At 55.0% G+C, this 11,266-nt stretch overlaps 1 protein-coding gene across 3 annotated transcripts; it reads left to right on the forward strand.

Moving 5' to 3' along the window:
- Positions 1–1,270: 1,270 nt before the first annotated feature.
- TAGLN2 (transgelin 2) lies at positions 1,271–8,762 on the forward strand. 3 transcript variants are annotated; one of them, XM_003811901.4, is made up of 5 exons: positions 1,271–1,427; positions 6,337–6,544; positions 7,039–7,213; positions 7,498–7,600; positions 7,934–8,762. In XM_003811901.4, exons 2-5 carry the CDS (start codon positions 6,365–6,367, stop codon positions 8,073–8,075), a joined length of 600 nt encoding a protein of 199 aa, XP_003811949.1. In that variant the 5' UTR covers positions 1,271–1,427; positions 6,337–6,364; the 3' UTR covers positions 8,076–8,762. The 3 variants fall into 3 exon arrangements, with proteins under 3 accessions (XP_003811949.1, XP_054968727.1, XP_054968723.1); XM_055112752.2 differs by lacking the exon at positions 1,271–1,427 and adding an exon at positions 1,981–2,420; XM_055112748.2 differs by lacking the exon at positions 1,271–1,427 and adding an exon at positions 3,515–3,686.
- Positions 8,763–11,266: the final 2,504 nt, after the last annotated feature.

The raw sequence follows: 11,266 nt of genomic DNA on the forward strand, positions 1-11,266 counted from the left end.
CAAAGCTCTTGAAGCATGCCTTTGCCCTTGAGGAGTTCTTTCTAGTCAGTGAGGCAGACAAGTAAAGAAATAGTTACCGTATGATGTGATAAGTTCCGTGATAAAGCTATGTGTTGGTTATTGTAGCACAAAGGAAGATGTTGCATTCAAGGCCACATTTAGTGAACGCTAATATCGTGTGCTGGGACAAATGCCACATATTGGGGGGGAGTCCTCAGGACCCTCACAGATAGATGGTGGTAATAATAATAATAGTATTCACTATGTGCCAGGCACTGCTCTAAGCCCTATAGGTGGACTGTTTAGTTCTCTACAATTCTATGAATTAGGTAGTACTATTAGCTCTGTTCTATAGACCAGGGAACTCAAGCATAGAATGCACAACAGTCACACAGCAGGTAAAGGGTAGAGCAGGTGGGGAGCCAGTCCAGGAAGGGAAACTATCCTAGGCAGAGGAATAGCCTTTGTAAAGGCACAGAGGAGTGAGAATGCTTGACAATTAGTGGGACTGGAATATAGGTCTGTGTAGGACTCGGGGAGGGAACAGAGAATAATAGAAAGGTTGGACAGGACTGGATATTGACATCCTGGAATCTCAGGTTCAAGGGAGGACTCTATCATGTGTGCAGAACTCCACCCCGGGGGACTCTATTCAACTGAAGCCTGAAAGGATGGGGGGCTGTTTCTCCACCCCTGAACTGTGCTGTCCTCCACCCTCAGAGACAAAAGAACCCCAGCCAGCCTTCTCACGCTGAGGTCTCCCCCTCTGATCCCTCCAGGACTTAGGAAGAGATACCAGGTCATAGAAAAGGAGATGAAAGGCAGGGAGAAGTCAGGTCTGAACCCTGGGTCCCAACACCGAAAACACCCCTAGGGCCCTGGGCAGAGTGACCTCACTGTTAGTCCCTGCCCAGGCTTGAAGTAAGAGGTGAGCAAGATCACATGGGGGTGCTGTCCCGGCCTGCAAGTCCCAGTCCTGTCACACACTAGTCAGTTGGGGTCGGGGGAAGGCCTTCCTGTGCCTCCTTTTACCTTGCCAGCCTCTAAACTAGGAGGCTTCTTCCCACATAAACACGCCCACAGTCTTTAGCTAACTTTCTAGGCAGAAAGTTTCCTACTGGGGCACAAGTCTACGGGCTCTCGGTGGAGGCTGAGGTACTCACGTGTGGAGACCACTGCAGCCGCCTTTGTAGGTTCAGACTCCCCGAACCTTTAACCCTTGCTCTGGTCTACTGTCCCTCTCTCTCAAGCGGTCCTCCCTCCTTCTGCGCTGCGGCGCCTTTAAACCTTCTTGGCCCTTGCCCCGCCCCGGGTCCGCCCCGTCTGAGGCGGGACCCTCCTGAAAACCCCCGGCTGGGCAGGGCGCACCACTTGCAGCTGCAGCCCTTGCCTTGAGTCAGTGCGCCGCTCTCCAGCCCGCTTGAACGGTGAGCAGGTCGGGGGGACGGGGGTCGGGGACATGTGCGTGGTGTGTGGAAAGCATGAAGCCAGCGCTTTGGACTTGCTCCAGCGAGCTCGGGGATCAAGAGCTGGCACCAGGCAAGGGTCCGGTGACTACTTTACCCCGCCCCGTGCTGTCAGGTCCTGTCCCCAAGCCCTGACGCGACATTGTTGGACGATGAGGTCAGGCGAGGTTAGCCCATGCATAGACAGGGCGTCCGTCCGGAGCAGGGACTCAGGGACTGAGCCCCACCCGCGGGCTCCATCGCTGAGTCCTCACTGGGGCGAGGGGAAAAAAGGGCGTCGGACTTTAGCTGGCTGGCCCCGAGTGACCCCGGGTCGTGGCGCCGGCCCTGGGCCAGCTCGTGCTCCTGGGCTTTCCCGCGCGACCCTTCACTTCCTGGTTCCAGGAGCACGTGTGAGCACTGCGTGCCCTCTGAGTCCCCGAGGCCGCCCTTTTCATTCCTGTTCCTGCTAGCTTGCTGTTCTGGGGACTTGAGGTCACGGGCTGGGGCTAGGGGGCTCTGCATGGGTCGCACGGTGACCTTCTGTGAAGCTCCAGTCATCTCTATGACGGTCCCCTGACCTCGGGGGTCTGGGTGCTGCAGCCCTGACTGCGCCCCGGGGTGCCCTGTGTGAGGTTGTGGGGGTGGTGGTGGCTGCTTTTACCCTGCCCGAGCGCCGCTGCCCCCACCGGGTGCCCCCTGCTGCTGGGAAAGCCGGTGGTGGCCGCGGGCGGACGGGCGGGCTGCCCAGACCACTGCGTCACCCCAGCGGCGGGAGGGCGGTGGGTGACTCATCTGCTGTAACGGCCCAGGGTGTGGTCGTGGGGGTGGGGGGCGGCGGCTGGGAGGCCGGACCTGCAGGACCGGAGGTGGACTGCCGCCTCCCCCCGCGCCCTGTGCCTCCTGGGGCTACCTGGAGCCGGTGTCCTGGGAGATCTGTGAGCAGTTGGTATCTGTGGGGCAGAGAGAAACAGGGTGAGAGTGGGGATGGAGTGTGGGATTCGATGTAGAAGACCTGCGGCTGGGACGGGGCTCCTCCAGTGTTCTCTTTGACTTCAAAGCACCAGACAGCAATAGCTCTCTATCTCCAGCCCCCTCCCAGTTTCTCCTCCCCACTACAAGGGGCAGACCTACAACTGCAGAGGAGGCCAAGGCAGGGCGGGCCCAGTAGGGCCCTACCATTCCAGAACCAACAAATAGGTTTTGTCCAACCGCAACTCCCTCCCTCACCCCAAGGCCTCTGCCCCTGTCCCCCACCCCGGGACTGGCCCCTAATCCTTTCTTCATTCCATCCCTTCTCCCTCCAGAATTTTCAGCTGTGGGTTCTCTAGCTCAGAACACTTTCCCTTCCCAGGGGATTTCTTCTCCTGAACGACTACTTCCTGAGTCCGCTTCTTCACCCCAACACGGGTCATTTCCTATCTTCCCCCACACGCTGTCCATCCCCACTATAGCTGTCTCCTGGAAGAATCTCTTGCACCTGGCTACACCCGAGCACTGCTGGGACGATCCCACTTCTGCTCCCGTGCTCACAGCCTGCTCACCACAACGTCTGTGTTGAGAGGGTGTTTCTGCCCGGAGCCCCCACCCAGCCTCCAACACTGTTTGGTACACAGAAGCCATGGCAACGGCCCCCACCTCATCCCCTCCTCCCACGCAAGCTTTGGAGTTTCCTGTTTGTGTAGCCTCAGCTTTCTCTTCTGCTCCTGACTCTCGGTGGTGAGGGGCTGCACTACGGTGGTTCCCTTAATTGTGGGCCGTCCCCCATCCTTGCTGCTGGCTGTGGCACCTCGCTCTGTGGGCTGGTGCCCTCATTGTGCTGCTCTTTGAGAACAGTCCCTGCCCCAAATCTGAGTTGGGAAGTTCTCCTGTGTTCCATCTGCACGGTGGATGGAGAGTCCCTTTGTCTTCCCAATTAAACACCCTAGCCAAGAACCCTGAAGTCCTCCCTGCCCCCACCCATGTCCGCCTTTTCTTTGGCTTTGGCTTTGGTGAGGTAAGCTTCCAGCCCAGGGTCTGGGGTGGGGCCGAGTGCCTTGCATGGCCCCTCCCCGTTTCCCGCCTATTGTAACTCCAGGGTGAGGGTGAGGGTTGTTCTCACAGCTGCAGTAGCGCTAGGGTTTAGGTTGCTCCCTGCCAGTCCATCCCCCAGGTTGTTCAGCTGTCACCTTCCTTTGGGGTCCCCAGCTCTGGGGGTCCCCCACACCTGTCTTCCAGCTGGGCATATCTCTTCTCACCCTGGTAGGCAACTTGCTTACTGTTTTCTTTATGTTTGAGGGAAGGCAGGGGCAGGTCCCTGGGTGTCCCTAGGGTGGGCCTTCCCAGCTCCAGCAGCCGCAGCCCATCAGCTTCTGCCTGCCCGTGGGGGTGGGGAGGAGAAACAGCTGCTGACCAGGCCTGGCCTGGTTGGAACTGCCCCTTCTCAGGACTCCGCCCTATGGCTCTGGCACCTCAGAGCTTGAGGGCAATGGCCCCAGAGTGGAGCAGATACACTGCAGCTGGAGGCCGTGACCCTGCCAGCTGTGTCCAGGCCCCAGCGTTGGGCGGTGGAGGGGGTTCCTCGGCATCCACTTTCCACCCAGTGGTGGGTCTGGGAGGCCAAGTTTGTCCTGCCTTGGGGGTTGGGGGGCACTGGAAGTGTCTGGCTTCAGGCCTTTCTCTCTGCTCTTAACCCCAGTGTATAGGTTAATCATTCTCCTGCCCTTTCTTTACCTGTGCCATGGTGATCCCCGAGCCTCAGGCCTCTTGGTCCCTGGAAACAGCCCTGAGCACAGCCACTCCCAGGAGAGAGGTCTGGAACTGGGCTGCGGAAAGGGGGCTTACTACTGGTGGTAGTAGCTCTTAGCCCCTTCCTCTTCCTACCTGTCTTCCAGCCATTCCCCTGTGCATCAGAGGTTAGAGGTTTCTATGGCGGAGTGGCCTCTGGGGAGGGCAGGGATGCTTCTCTTGGTTTCTCCTCAGAACTCAGCCACCCCACCCCGCCTGCCTTCCCCAAGCTGATGGTGTGTGTGCCTGGTGCTGTGGGTCGGGGCCCAGACTGACATTTATCTGGCCCAGCTTTCGGGCTGGGGGAAGTGGAGGGGGCGGGTTGCTCTTAATGAGGTTTAAAAATAACTGATTTAGGGGAGGATCTGCCGGAAATGTGCAGCTTGATAAGCTGGGGTAAAAAGGAGCAGCCATGTTGGAGTTGGGACGGGAGGGACTGGCCCAAGACACAGCCTCTGTGGCCGAGAGGTGTTGAGGGTTTGAGGCAGGCTGGTCCCCTTGTATTTCGCAGAGCCCCAAGGTCCATTGAGAGGGGGTGACGGGATTGTTTAACCTGGGTGTGTGGGAGAGGGGGAGCTGGAGTGACTTCATCCCTGAAGGCCAACCTGGCCTGGAGCCAGATGTGGTTAGAAGGGGTGGCTCTCTTTCCTCCCCTTGAACGCAGATGCCTGTCCTGGGGGTCCCCTTTCGTGAGCAGCCTGACAGCTAGCTCTGTTTTGGAGAAGAGAGAAAAGCCAAACCAGGGTGGGGATGGGACAGAAAATGGGGACTGTGGCCCATTCTTGGTTCTTGGCTCCCCTTGGCATCCATAGCATGCCCGGGTCTTGCTCAGCCCCTGAGTGTCAGACCCAGGTGGTGAGTGTGGTGGGAACACACTGCCACAGTGAGGTCCGCCAACTCAGGCCATTGGTCGGGAAACCACCCAGTTCTTGCTAATCAAGCTCCTCCAACGAAGTTAAAGAAACCCTCCTGTGTATTTCCCCATCTTGCCTTCTCTTCCCCAGGTTTCCCCAAAAATATCACCCAGGGCTCCTGTATTAGTTTCCTATTTCTGCTGTAACAAACTGCTACAAGCTTAGTGATTTAAAGCAACACAAATACAGCATCTTACAGTTCTACAGACTTCAACAGGGGTCTCACTGGCTAAAATACAGGTGTTGGCAGAGCTGTGTTCCTTCTGGGGGTTTTGGGGTGAATCTATTTCCTTCCCTTTTCTGGCTTCTGGAGGCCACCTGCATTGCTTGGTTCATGGCCCTGTGTGACTCTGACTTCTACTTCCATTTTGTTGTTGTTGTTGTTACTTCTCCCACTCTGACTCACCTATCTCCCACTTTCAGTTAGTAAGGCCCTTGTGATTACACTGGGCTCATTTAGCTGATGCAGGATAATCTCCCCATTTTGAGATCTTAATCACATCTACGAAGTCCCTTTTTGTCATATAAGATAACAATATCCACAGGTTCTGGGAATTAGGACATGGACACCTTTTGGGGCGGCATGATTCTGCCTGTCATAGCTCCTAGAGGGGAAAGTAGAATTTGTTTTTATTGCCTGGTTTTTCGTAGGAAATTCGATTTGTTTGCTGAAATCCCTCAAGGACCTATTCAAGCCTACCTCTTCCAGAAAGCCTTCCCAGGCTGCTTCTGCCCGTTTGCTTCTTTTAACTCCTACAACATGTGATCTGAACTGTGCACTTTAGTCTTTGTGTGCAATCCTTACCTGTTCGTATGTACTCACTTTGTCTCCCTGATGGCACTGTGGGCACTTGACGACCAAGGACTTCTATCTCTTTCACAATCCCTAGCACAGATAGTAGGTGCTCAATTAAAATCCAGTGGTTTGCACCAACCTAGATGGTTAAAAAAAAGCAAAGAAAACCCAGAGGTTGAGGGAGGGTAGATCCAACCAGTTTCCTAAGCTGTTCCACATTCCTCCTCCTCTCCCCAAATCATTCTCTTTCCCAGGGCTATAAAGAGCAGGGTTGCATTTGGTAACAGTTCTGGTCCTCATCCTTGGGGCTCACCCTGGGGGAAATGGTGTATATCCCTGCAGGCAGAATTCCTGAATTCCCCACTCCCCAGGCTGCAAGGTGTTGACCAAAAGCCCGGGTGTGTCCTCTCCCTAGCTCCCCGCAGCCACCACCACCCATTGGAATGGCCAACAGGGGACCTGCATATGGCCTGAGCCGGGAGGTGCAGCAGAAGATTGAGAAACAATATGATGCAGATCTGGAGCAGATCCTGATCCAGTGGATCACCACCCAGTGCCGAAAGGATGTGGGCCGGCCCCAGCCTGGACGCGAGAACTTCCAGAACTGGCTCAAGGATGGCACGGTGAGAGCCGGGCCCCACTGGCTTGGAAGTGCAGGGAGAGCAGGTCTGGGTCCAGTGGACTGGGGATTGTTTAACCTGAAGAGGAGAAGACTGAGGGCACACATGTCCCAGCCTCTTCCTCAGCTTGAAGGTCTTTGTCAAGGATGTGAGAGGGCCCATGCTTTCCTCCCTTCCCGTGGAGTGGAGGGTAAGGGTGAATGTGCCTCCCAGGCAGTGGAAGACTGAGGTGACACTGAGGAAGAATGTCTCTAAGGAAAGAACTGTGGGAGGGTATATTAGCAAGGAAAGACTAAACACTGGCTTTTCACTCTGGGCTCGGAGGCAGGAGGCTGGCAAGAAGGACTGTGAGGCTTACTCTAGTGAAAGAGTCCAAGCTGTCTTCAGGCAAGACAGGAGCCTCTCTGGTTCATTGTCTCTGGTTCTGAGGGTGGTGCATGCTGAGCTGCGATAGGTAGGCATATTCTCACCTTTCCACCCCTGCTGTCCTCATCCAGGTGCTATGTGAGCTCATTAATGCACTGTACCCCGAGGGGCAGGCCCCAGTAAAGAAGATCCAGGCCTCCACCATGGCCTTCAAGCAGATGGAGCAGATCTCTCAGTTCCTGCAAGCAGCTGAGCGCTATGGCATTAACACCACTGACATCTTCCAAACTGTGGACCTCTGGGAAGGTGGGACAGGGCCAGGGGCTGGGTCCTGTCATCCAGGAGGCCAGAGATTGGGCTGGGCCCTCTTGACCAGGCAGAAGGGGCTGTTTTCTGGCTCCCTGAAGAGAAAGAGGGGTGTGTTTGTGTTCCATGGAGCACTTGGTCATATTGGAGGCTGGAATGGAGAAGGGTATGGAAATGAAGAGTAAAAATAATTAGGAAGCCAGGCCTGCTGACTTAGCGATAGAGGCGGAACCCTGGCATCTAGGACACTGCGGAGGCTGACACATTCCCATTCTCCTTCCCAGGAAAGAACATGGCCTGTGTGCAGCGGACGCTGATGAATCTGGGTGGGCTGGCAGTAGCCCGGGATGATGGGCTCTTCTCTGGGGATCCCAACTGGTTCCCTAAGTAAGTATTGCTGGGACAGCTGCAGGGTCCAGCAGGTGCATTGTTTCTACCCAGTCCTTGTCCCTAGGAAATAACTTATCTCAGTAGCAGCTGGCCCTTTACAAAGCACTTTCAGAAAATTCCTCATCTCACTTAATCCTCACAACACCCTCTGGGATGGCAAATGACTGTCCCTTTGGACAGATGAGGAGGTGGCTTCAGAGAGCTTATGGCTCTCGAGGGCAGAGCTGGCACCAGCCCTTGAGCCAACAGCAAAGCCTGTGCTCTGTCCAAGGAAGGGATTTACTAGGGCAGCCTGTGATCTCCTCTAACCACCACTCCCTTGTCACCCAGGAAATCCAAGGAGAATCCTCGGAACTTCTCGGATAACCAGCTGCAAGAGGGCAAGAATGTGATCGGGTTACAGATGGGCACCAACCGCGGGGCGTCTCAGGCAGGCATGACTGGCTACGGGATGCCACGCCAGATCCTCTGATCCCACCCCAGGCCTTGCCCCTGCCCTCCCACGAATGGTTAATATATATGTAGATATATATTTTAGCAGTGACATTCCCAGAGAGCCCCAGAGCTCTCAAGCTCCCTTCTGTCAGGGTGGGGGGTTCAGCCTGTCCTGTCACCTCTGAGGTGCCTGCTGGCAGCCTCTCCCCCATGCTTACTAATACATTCCCTTCCCCATAGCCATCAAAACTGGACCAACTGGCCTCTTCCTTTCCCCGGGACCAAAATTTAGGGGCCTCAGTCCCTCACCGCCATGCCCTGGCCTATTCTGTCTCTCCTTTTCCCCCTGGCCTGTTCTGTCTCTGAGCTCTGTGTCCTCCGTTCATTCCATGGCTGGGAGTCAGTGATGCTGCCTCTGCCTTCTGATGCTGGACTGGCCTTGCTTCTACAAGTATGCTTCTCCCACAGCTGTGGCTGCAGGAACTTAATTTATAGGGAGGAGCCTGTGGCAGCTGCTGCCCCAGCCACAGCTGCACTAACTGTGCTCACCACACATCTGGGGCAGCCTTCCCTGGCAGGGGCCCTCGTGGCTTCTCATTTTCCATTCCCTTCACTGTGGCTAAGGGGTGGGGTGAGGGGATGGAGAGGGAGGGCTGCCTACCATGGTCTGGGGCTTGAGGAAGATGAGTTTGTTGATTTAAATAAAGAATTTGTCATTTTTGAATGGACTCTGGCTGTGTCTGGGGCCACTGTGCCACTGTGGGGAAGGGAGGAATACTGGGCAAAGTGCAGTGAGTGATACAGGAAGGAGGGCAGAGATGAGAGGTTGCAGTGCTAACCCCTGTCTTGAGTTTCCTCCCCATCCTCATTCTCACTTGCTTTGGGGGGTGGTGTAGGTTGGAATTGAGAGGGGACAGGACCTCACAGCTGAATGCAGACTATGTAGGCAGTGTCCACAGGGAAGTAAGGCCCTTTCTAGTCAATGGAATTGGGTAATCCTGCCTGCTGCCTTTGGCTGGGTCTGCCTCTACAGTTGGAACAGCTTCTCAGTCACTGGGAGGGTGGGGCTGGCTGCTGGCACAGCCATCAGTCCTGGCAAATGAAGCTGTCTCCAGGTTAGAGGTCCCTTAGGCGGGCTTGGGGTGAGGTGGTCTGTGTTGGAGTTGGCCAGACCCGTGTAGGGGCTGAGGGTGGGGGTTGCAGTGGTGAGGAAAGGTGGAAAGCTGGGGAATGAGCAGGAGTGAGTTGGTGGTGGTTGCTGGAGGGAAGAAGCCGTGTTGATTGATCCTAAGCACCTGTGAACTAAGCGCCTGGGAGAGACTAACGGCAGAACTTCCTTTCTAGGGTGTGGCCTTGGGCCATGATCATCAATTTTGGGTCAGGTTGTCTCTAGCACCTATCCTTGACCGAGGCATGAGTGTTCCACCCACAGTTTCTTTTTTCTTTTTTCTTTTTTTTTTTTTGAGACAGAGTCTGGCTTTGTCACCCAGGCTGGAGTGCAGTAGCATGATCGCTCTTGTTCTCCAGGCTGGAGTGCAGTGGCGTGATCTCGGCTCACTGCGACCTCCGCCTCCCAGGTTCAAGCGATTCTCCTGCCTCAGCCTCCTGAGTAGCTGGGATTACAGGCATGTGCCACCACGCCTGGCTAATTTTTTTGTATTTTTAGTAGAGACGGGGTTTTTCCACATTGGTCAGGCTGGTCTTGAACTCCCGACCTCAGGTGATCTGCCAGCCTCGGCCTCCCAAAGTGCTGGGATTACAGGTGTGAGCCACTGTGCCTGGCTATTTTTTGTATTTTTAATAGAGATGGGGTTTCACCATGTTGGCCAGGCTGGTCTCGACCCCCTGAGCTCAAGCGATCTGCCTGACCTCATGGCTCTGCCTTTTCTTGCCATCTCCCAACACCCCAGCCTCAGGCTCCCAAAGTGCTGGGAGCCCCACCCATAGTTTCTAACCACTATGTGTTACCTTTACCCCAAGGCTTCCCAATCAGACTCTGTGTCTCCCCAGGGGGAATTTGAGGGACGCTGGGCCAGTCTGACATTAAGTTCCAGCCCCATCAGCCTCACCCAGAGGTCTGGCCTTCCTTGCCCCTTTCCCCTTTTCTACCTGAGGGTATCTCTGTCTCCTAGGAGGAGAAAGCCACAACACTGTGCCTGAGGGAAACAGGTTTGTACCCAGAGCTTTTGTTATCTCCCCTTTTGTTCCCCTGCTTCTCTGAGGCTCCCTCTTCCAAAAAGCACCCACTAGGGGCGAGGCCCAATGCCAATTCTTCATAGCCATGGCTGTCAGCCTTATCCCCACATCACGCTTAGCCTTGCCACACCACACCTCAGGAGAGACTGTATTTGCTTGCTTGCTGCACTCCCACAGGCTGTGGCACAGATAAGATAGGCTGCAGCCTATGGGCAAATTCCCAGGGGATTAGATCCTTTATCTCTCATTCAGGAAGGCTTTGTGGAATGCTAGTGAGGGAGAGTGATGTCATTGCAGAGAAAACATTGAATTCGCTATTTATACTAAAACAACAAGCCATTTGCCACCTTCCCTGGTTTAACTATTTATAGCTATAAATTATTGGCCACACGCCTCACAACTCTGAGAAATGCCATTTGTTACAGTGCCAGCGCTGAGAACCACTGCCTTCTCCCAGAAGATTCTCACAAACGCCCAGGAGGTGGATATTACTGTAATGTGTTCCCCATTTTGTCTTTAGATGGGGATACTGGTCTCAGAAGGGCCAAGGAATGTGCCCAGGGCCACAAAGCAATTAAGGGAGAAGCAGGGATTTGCATCCAATCAAGCTGGCTCTGAACCCAGCTGAGCCTGTGCAGTTCTAGGCTCAGCAAGAAGTGAAGCTGTCAAGGGACTAGGGGACAGAGGTGGTGGTGGGTGGCAGGGCGATGCTCCTCATCTGTAAGCTGAAGATGATAATTCCTTCCTCGTGAAGTTGCCATGAGGATTAGATGAACCCTGGAAAGCACTTTGCATGGGGAATGCTAGCACATAGTGCTCAGGAAATGGAAGTGTGGGGAATAAAAGGTAGAACATTTGTGTATGGACTCTGGGCTGAGAGGGAGCTGATGCCCAGCAGTTTCATGCCCTTCACCACTGTCCTGTTGAACACGGGCAAAGATGCTTTCAGTGGCCCTATCCCCCCTACCTGGAACAGCTTATTTTCAAGGGAGACACCAGCTGTATTTGAGAGGGGCTCAGCCGTTGGGCTCA

Source organism: Pan paniscus, chromosome 1 (genome assembly GCF_029289425.2).
Source record: "Pan paniscus chromosome 1, NHGRI_mPanPan1-v2.0_pri, whole genome shotgun sequence".
NCBI classification, from domain to species: Eukaryota; Metazoa; Chordata; class Mammalia; order Primates; family Hominidae; genus Pan; species Pan paniscus.

What these genes read in the sequence shown, in the direction of transcription:
- TAGLN2 (XM_003811901.4), top strand. Translation starts at nt 6,365, where the DNA reads ATGGCCAACAGGGGACCTGCATATGGCCTGAGCCGGGAGGTGCAGCAG. An exon ending in AACTGTGGACCTCTGGGAAG is followed by an intron (nt 7,214 to 7,497) that starts GTGGGACAGGGC and finishes TCTCCTTCCCAG; the next exon opens with GAAAGAACATGGCCTGTGTG. An exon ending in GATCCCAACTGGTTCCCTAA is followed by an intron (nt 7,601 to 7,933) that starts GTAAGTATTGCT and finishes CTTGTCACCCAG; the next exon opens with GAAATCCAAGGAGAATCCTC.